At 41.0% G+C, this 8,787-nt stretch overlaps 1 protein-coding gene across 2 annotated transcripts; it reads right to left on the minus strand.

Moving 5' to 3' along the window:
• Positions 1 to 1,444: 1,444 nt before the first annotated feature.
• Positions 1,445 to 8,560, minus strand: LOC306781147 (mitochondrial glutamate carrier 1-like). Of its 2 annotated transcripts, none has more exons than XM_079273864.1 (12): positions 8,432 to 8,560; positions 8,072 to 8,212; positions 7,369 to 7,569; positions 6,296 to 6,393; positions 5,667 to 5,792; positions 5,352 to 5,407; positions 4,827 to 4,917; positions 4,625 to 4,737; positions 4,325 to 4,520; positions 3,428 to 3,585; positions 3,229 to 3,304; positions 1,445 to 3,124 (listed from the first exon to the last, which is right to left on the minus strand). In XM_079273864.1, exons 4-12 carry the CDS (start codon positions 6,316 to 6,318, stop codon positions 2,965 to 2,967), a joined length of 999 nt encoding a protein of 332 aa, XP_079129990.1. In that variant the 5' UTR covers positions 6,319 to 6,393; positions 7,369 to 7,569; positions 8,072 to 8,212; positions 8,432 to 8,560; the 3' UTR covers positions 1,445 to 2,964. The 2 variants fall into 2 exon arrangements, with proteins under 2 accessions (XP_079129990.1, XP_079129989.1); XM_079273863.1 differs by having other exon boundaries at positions 4,625 to 4,743.
• Between the last annotated feature and the right edge of the window lie 227 nt (positions 8,561 to 8,787).

Consider the following 8,787-nt stretch of genomic DNA (forward strand, 5'->3'; position numbering starts at 1 on the left):
TCTGTGAGGTTCAAATCGGATGAACTAGGCACAGTTAAGTGTGACTCAATCCACAAAGCTGTTGCTGTTTCTCAGTTGTATTTGTTTGAACAACTCTGGAGATGTAACGTACTGTGCACATAAAAAGACGCCGTGTACACAGTCGAGCCTTTCGTAGTTGATTGTGTGTTAATTCATTTTGATACCATTCCAGGCTTCTCAAGAAGATAGTTTGAAGTTTAATAAAGCTTTTAAAGTTCACATCGTTTCCTGTGTCTTATTTCCTCACAGGGGTTTACAATGTATGATAGTTTATATGTATTTCCTGCTATATTGAAATAAGTAGTAATCTTTGAAACAGATCAGTTATTAGTAAAGTGATGAGACTATAGTGATGCAGTTGTGTGCATGACTTGGCTAATAAAGACATAACAGCTCTTTGCATCAGTTGTTCCAGATTTAATGGGTTTGTGTGTTTTTCTCAGCAAAGTAAAAGATAACATTTTGGACAAGGTTGGAAGGTGGGGTTTGAGTATTTTGCATTTGCGTTTCTGATTCTGACATGTTGAATAACTTGTTAGATCTCGTTACCAAAGACATTTCTAAGTCGTGATATCAAACTCCATTACACACAGACTGAGTCACGTACTCCACTGGCTAAATCTGCACTCAGTCCTTTCCAACACTGAAATATAACCTCCCCACCTTACCAAATATAATTTAATAAAAAATAAAATAAAAATAAATCCACATTAACACATTAAGTAGATTTCCTAATGTGGTAGGCTTACTTTATAGGTTTTTGAAGGAATCACGTAATCTCCAGATAAGACAGTACTAATTCACTGTAGCACATAAATATGCATTAGGAGGAAGTGTGCTATAGATCCAAGAATGAGTTATATTTAAACATGGCTTTAAAGCAGCTTGTAGTCAAAATGACCCATGTAGCCATTGAAAATGATGGTTGCAGAAACACATGGACTTATTCCATCATAACGTGATTTTATTTTTTTTTTTCCTTCCCAGCAGATAGGATTTTAAATACCCTCTGATTAAATAGGTTTCCAGGTTTGGTCGCATGTGTTTCATGTCAGAGTTTCACCTTTCTGCGCTTGAGCTGAAAGGACAGCTGAATATTTAGTTACGCCTGTGATGCAGCAGAGGCTCCAGGACTCCCCGGGGTAGAGTTACCCCAACGCTGCAGCATGAGCATTTGTACAGCCTCAAACGTATCCGTGCCAGTGATGCATGTGTAAATAAGCAGGGTAACACCCCTTAAGATTGCATCAGAAAAAGTATGACACCGTCTACAGTCAACCTGTCACTATCCCCTACAGCCCTACCTGAGAATACATGACTGAATATGCAACTCTTCAGGCTGCACACACTCTACAAATAACACAAGTAAACACTGCATTCATAAGTATTTATTCAGCATTTACAAATCTATTTACATGCGTAGTTCAATTAAGTTCATTCCAATGAAGTTAAGAATAATGAATTGTCCTCTAAACTGGTTAAAACACTTTTTAACATATTGAAATGTTAACTGCTCTCAGTTTGAGTTTAACTTGGCAACGTTTGAGACAAATGAAAAATACAAGATACACATTTACATAAAACTGTTTGACCAATGAAATTCTCCATAAGGGGGTGAGTGCAGCCCAAAATTGCACTCCGTTCTGCTTCTTAATACACGATACACTTGTGAGGGCTCCTGTATCTCTAACAGACAAGAACACCTGACCAGTCACGAACAACCAATGTCAACGAAGAGAAAGTGGCTGTTTATAGGTCATGATACACCTTTTCCAGAAGATTTGGTCCAAAAAACATATCAAATCACATAAATAAAGTCTTGTCCATCATTAGACTAGTTTACCACCATCTAGTCTGCCTCAGATGTAGATTGTGGGTATATAAGCCAACCACTGGCCGCCTATTTCAGCCAGCATTCTCTTCTCCATCGACCATCTATCCATCGCTGCATCCTGTGCTTAGTGCTGCAAGACAATTGTGAGGTGTTTAAAGAAATACAAGCCGGGGCATTTTCCCCTACAGCATAATGTTAATGTGTGGAGCCAGACCACAGCGAAAGGTCTGGCGAGACTAACCGTCAAACGCCATTTCTTTCTCTGCAAAAAGCAGGTCTCCAAAGTCAAAAAAAGAGTTTGATGGACCCACAGAGATTGCCCACAGTGTCCATTAAAAAACCCAAACACCTCGACAACATTGTCCTGAGAAATAAACACCAGAAAGCACAGACGAACATGACCTTTTATGACCTTTTAAACAATCAGTTTTCCAGACCAGGTTGTTCGGAGGAAAACACCTGACAATTATTTTGTCAAAAATGTTATTTATCAAATGATAGGGGTCAACATCCATGTTGTTTCACGTGTAACCCTTTAAAACAGGATTGAAGCTATTCAAGTAATGTTTAAACATTCGGCCTTTGTTATTACACAGTAGACGCTCCCTTGCACTGTGAGGTCTCTTTTGCAACATCGTCGTTAGACCTAGTGGTGTCCAACATGGGGCAGTTGGAGGGGATATACAGGTTAGGGTTGCAGTGAAGGGCAATTAATATGGGGCATAATGAGGGATGGGGGCTGAATCTAGGAAAACATGGGAAGGGTTTGGTGTGACAGGTCTCGAGTCTGATCTGAGTGCAGTGGTGATCAATGTAGGTCTATCTAGTCCCTTAGTGAGGAAAGCAATTCTGCTCTCACAATATGCTCCACTGAGGCCCAGATAGAAATACAGGTTTCAATCTCTTAAATTAGACCAAGTCATGCTAAAGGCACAATAGGAACCATTTTTTATTAAAATGGCATCTCTCTGGTCCCTTTATCGTTTTCATCTGAAAGCCTCCAAAAAGAAAGAAGGTACACAGTGGTAGAGAACTAGGTCCATGGCTATGCCCAGTGCATAGCTGCCTGTAATTTAATGAAGCGGTCGACAGACTAGGAAACAGCTTGTTTATGTAGAGTAGATGTTGGAGGGCGTGTACCCAAGCAGGAACTCTCCGACTCCTACAAAGTACACAACCTGTACAATGCCAAAGAGTGGGGCAATAACTAGGGCCCGGCAACTGGCCCCCTTGAGGAACGCTCCAGGACCCTCCTTTCTCAGGATCTTTCTGCAATTGAGGAGAGTGTGCAGGGTTAGCATGCAACATGTGCCATTCATGCAAACCCTGTGGAAGGAAAGGCATTCTGTTCGATGACTGTATGACTTATTTACCTGATGCAGTCCACCACTCCATTGTAGGTTTCCTCGTTAGCTCCTTTTTTGAGTGATTGTAGCCTTGTCTTGACCACTGCACCAGACATACCAAGCATATTAGTTGAGAATTGATAAAAACCTTTGAAACAACTTTAAACTTTCAGTCAATAATGCTTATGTTTGGTGACCAGTTATCATCATAGATTGAGTCACTGACCGTCACAAGGGCTAACAGTCACAGCAGCGATGGATCCTGCCAGGCAGCCAGACATGAAGGACCAATAAAAGGGCACAGATGGGTCTTCAGATGAGCGCTGGCCGAGCTGGTGCAGATGTGCGAAAAGAGGAAAATACACAACGGAGAACGGGATGTCCCTAAAAAGGCAACAAAAAAAATTGCATGTTAGCCACAATAACTGGAAAACCAGTTGAAGCTTTGCTTGGCAACTTAACGTAATACAAATATATTTGTCACATTTACTCAAACTGTCACTATATCCTGACAGTAGTCCATGAAAGAGAACATTTAGTGCTCCCAATGGCATTTGCAAGAATCAAGCGCCCGAAGAAAAACAACCAATCAGACCTGAGGAGTCTCTAACGCAACTGTCATTCGTTGCTCATGAACCAATCAAACTGTCAAACTAGCCAGCGCTGATCAAGAAGAATCAAGATTCTGTTACTGCATTGCCTATTTCTCTTCTCAGGAACATATTTTCGTCTACGGTTTAGCTGCAAAATTAGAAGCGCTCTGTGGGCGGTGCTTGGTTTTGGCTCGACTGATTTTAAACATGGCGGCCGGGTCGCAAACTCATTTTACAGCTCAACAGTACAAGTTAACATGTTTCTGAAAACATTTCAGGTAAGAAACACGCAATACAGTAACAGAATCTTGATTCATATTTGATCTGCACTGCTTCGTTTGACAGGAGTTCATGAGCAGAGAATGGCCGCTCCTTCAGGCAGAGGAACCTGATTTCTTTTCACAGATTATCCATCTCATGTACTACCGTCAGGATATACTGACAGTTTGAGCAAATTTGACAAAACTTTAATTTTATTATAGTTGTCAACTGTGGCTTTAAGCAAGAGCAAGCATGAAATCCCATCTCACCTCATCAACGTGGCTCCGAGTCCCCTGTACAGTCCTGACACTCCTTTGGTCCTCAGCAGCTCTCTGGTGATCTGTGTGGCGGACACTCGCGTGACTTGAGGCGCAGGGCTGGCGTTGTAGGAACGGCTAACAACAGCGCTGGTCCCCCCCATCTTTAGAGTCGTCACTACACTAGGCACCACCCTCTGCTGGGCCGCTGGCAGAGAGAGGAAACATATTGTAACTGTTTTCGGGTAACTGTTGAGGACGTAAAGAGCACATCAAAGCATTATTTGCTGCTGCTGACTTCCTTGTAATTACCTAGCCTGCCAGCATCCTGCAACTGGATCTTGAGCATCTCCATGGGTGTGGTGATTATGACCTGGCACATTCCTGCACAGCATCCTGCCAACATCTCCTTAAACACAGTCAACCTGCCACTGACAACACATGGACAGGGTTATTTCAACAAAAACAAAAAAAGGGACTCACGTTGTCCGGCTTAATCTGTGGTACTACTCACCCATCTTTGCTCAACTGGTGGCGGAAGAAGTCATTAGCAGCTAGTTTGATGGCCTTCTCGGGAGTTACCAGGGTGAGATTTACTGCTGCGCCTGCAACAAGCATTGACAAACTTAATACTAATGAACCATTGATGTAGCAAGATGTCTGTTAAAGAAATGAATTCCACATCACAGAGGTTGTCAATCAGATAAAGCAACAATGATTTATGTGAGGCATAAAATGTCCATTGCTTCAGTGCAGTGAGTTGTGGTTCTGAGATCACAAAAGATGAACCACTGATTAATCTATTTTCATGGAATTTGATCCAAGCACTTAGCCATGACACAGCATGGCAGATGAAAATCAATAATAATTAAAGAAACGTGGCATAAGAAAAGCATCCTTCTTTGGGAGTCAGATGAAATTGGTAAGTTTGGTTCAGGCCAATCAAAGTGTATCACAGGTCTTGATATTCTATTCAAGGAGACTATTCAGGCACATCTTAAAAATGTCAGTATTTTACAAACAATGAGAATAGTGTTACCTCTGTACATGCCAAAGTAGCCCTCTGATTTAACTGTCTTTATTAGGCAATCCATCCTGAAGGAGAAAAAACACAGACATTGATAATTATGCAAATTATTTAAAGGATACCCTCATGTTTATGCATATTATAATTAAGTGAGTGTTAATAAAATAGTCAGGGCTTGGAAAATTAAAACTTGGGAAGAGTCTTCATACAAGGAGATAGTTTTCAAATGATGTGTGGTAGGTAATTATTAAAAAGGTAAATACTAAATAGTGAGAAGGGGTAAGGGGGCCATCCGTCATCTTTTCTTTTGGCTTGTGTGGCTCTTACATGTTCTTGTAGAGTTGCTGCCCGCTGCGCTGGTTCTGTAGGCGGGTCTTGGCCAGGTCTATTGGGAACACACAGGTGACTCCTACCATGCCTGCAATCCCTCCATTTATCAGCTTAGCTGGGAGGCTGTTTAACGACACGTCAGAACAGACATGCGCACAACAATCATTCCCTTTCTCACAACATTCCTAGAAATTGAGTAAAGGTGTACAAGTACAAGGATTTGGTCGTCTAAAGCACAAAATTAAGGACACCATCTCCATTGGAAAGTAATTCATTCGGCTTTTTAAGCGTGTATTCTATTTGTGAGGCATTAGCATTGCAACAGAACTGGGTACAGAGTGACTGCCTCTGGAAATCGGCTCATCCAAAAATAACTTGTCGACAGAGTAAATAACACAACATACACATACGTGCAGAAGGCATTACACACCCGAAGGCTTCTATGATTTGCCATGGTAGCTCTAGAGAAACAGAGGGCAAACTACAACTGTGTTCTATTACAGGTGTTAATGCAGTTAAATAATCAAAGCATGCTTTATTCCTATTTTGCTCTTTGAGCAGCCTACACACTGTATCATGCTGGAGGGGTTTGGTGTATTGTCCTAATGGACAGAGCAGGTTCATACCTAATCTGCTGCTGCTGGGCCATGGTTCTTGGTTGTTGAGAGTGCAAAAGATGGTCCGCACAAAAGGAGGCAGCAGAGGGAAAGCAGGCTGAGAGTCCCTAGGAGACACGAAGCAAGGCAAGAGGAGAAAGAAAGTCAGTCTTATATATAGAGAGAGAGGCAAGTCCAGCCCCGAAGATCCTGGGATAAATTTGACATTACTCTCCACCCACTGCACCGCCAGCCAAGAACTGGAGCCAAGCTCAGTAATCACGCTACCGAAATCAAACCACAAGCAAACTAGCTCCCAGGGATTCATCTCCCTATCTTGTGAGGGAAGTTGCCAACAAGTCCTCTGTCACTGAAAAGAATGTATTAATATCTACCACCTTATTAAACTTGAAGCAGTCACATGACTTGGGTTAAGGGAGTCAGACAAGTTGATATGAAATCTTGTTATTTTAAATTGTTTTTAGAGTCACATTCAATGTCATTGACAGTAACATGATTATCAAAAACACATGTACTCTAGAAATGATAAAGATCTTAAAGAAGAAACTTGAATGCTGGAAAACTGAAGTGAGAATCTTGCAACTTTTCTTTCACACTATTACCCTTGTGCTTATGACCTGTAATTCGGGGCCCTATGGTACTATGGCAAAACAGTAAAATAAATAAATTGACTAAAGGGGGCATGTTTGGACAATACGTTAAGTGCTAGTACCAATTTATGCAATCACATGTTAATTGAAAAGTGGTGGATCTAATATTATGATTATTATTAAAATTTTCAGCTGGTAAAGCCTTTTGGTATTGTAGCAGACACTTTTAATCAGGACTTCTCATAAGATGTACCGCTAATTCTGATAAGGTACCGTGTCTGCTTTGACTATGTTCCGACGTGTCACATGAATAGATCTGCTCTGCACTAAACCAAAAGTTGCACACCTGCCCTGCTACTTTAACAAGCTACTTCTGAGCTGCAGTAGGCTATCAATTGCGAGCTAAAATATGTCAAAGAAGCAGGCTATTCGAACGAAACATGATGAAGGTAGACCATAAGCTATGTGTCGGTAAGTGCATGCATGACCCACCTTAAACTAAGAGATTAGGTGGTGTTGCAAAGGTGAACCGCTGTCTTCGCATCGCTGCAGGGGCCGAATGGATGAATGAACGTTAGGAAGGAGGCAAGGAAGCACAAACAGCCAGGGACGTTTCGAACCTGACGTCTTGGTCCGTGTACGTTTCACTGTCTTCATCCTCATCCTCTGTTGGCCACTTTATCTTCTGGCCATCTGACGGATTCATTTTATACGATCAGTTAACACTTGTCTTTCGAAACAACCAAGAGAATAGAAAGCACAATAAACAGCAGAATAGAAAATGAGACATTTTCAATTCTAATAATCCAAATTGTAATTCGATCAGGGCATAGTTGTTATTTTAAAGAACCATACTGGAGGTTTTTGCATGGTAACACATTTTTTTTATATTAGTTTCCTTCCTTTTAGGCAGCAATTAGTGTCAGTTCATTTCTATGAAACTTGCAAGGACTTCAGGACAACCATGTTTGAGCAGTACTTGTTCATGCAGTGATGTGATGTAGGTTTAACTTTTAAAAAAAGAGATCAAATGCTGACTGTGATCATTTCAATGCAACACGTTTCAGATCTCACCAGGTTAATGTTTATTGTAATGAAGTGAAACCAATGGCTGCCAGAGGGTAGAAAACACATGTAATTTCTGAAAAACTAATTTGTGTTAGTGTTTTTGACTTAGCATCATGGGGTCACTTACCTGTGGTGTGCACTGTACATCAGATGCTCTTGTAAAGAGGAGGGGAATTGTGTCTTTCCTCTCAGTTAGCAAAGGCCAGATCGGTGTCTCTTTTAACCCCCTTCGTAACTGTTTCACTTGTCTTGAGGTTCTTCCAAGGACCTGCAAAACATTTGCATCACAACAGAAAAACAAAGCAGCCTTACTAATCTTTAACCAATAGTCTAATTAGCATTACTTAATAAACTCATCAACATCCATCTGTGTATGTCACAATAAAGACAAACTGCGAAAGACATAATGTTGTCCTACATCAGAACTTCAACTCTGATTAGTCTGTCTGGTTTGTATGATCTATTGAGTACAGATCAGAATACTCACAGCATGGAGGAGCAGTTTGTCCAGCAGCCATCTTCTGTTGTCAGATGTGACTGCAGGCAAATCCCAGAACAGTGCCAACTCATTAATTAGGTTATTTTCTTCAGATGACAAATCTGCTGTATCCTCCAGCTAATAGTGACAATTAGAATTAGAACAGATTAAAAATCCTGATTTCTCAACACTTGCATAATATTCAGATTTGATACAACAAATAGGGAATTGTTGTTGATTGTCTAATGCATTTTTATCCTCAATACAACAGAAAGAGTGAGTGTACGAATGAAGTTGTGCAGGCGCAGCAACAGTTCACCTCCTTGTCGTCCTTCTCCCTCCAATGTATGGACAAAACAGGCTTG

This window comes from Melanostigma gelatinosum (assembly GCF_949748355.1).
Source record: "Melanostigma gelatinosum genome assembly, chromosome: 8".
Lineage (NCBI taxonomy): Eukaryota > Metazoa > Chordata > Actinopteri > Perciformes > Zoarcidae > Melanostigma > Melanostigma gelatinosum.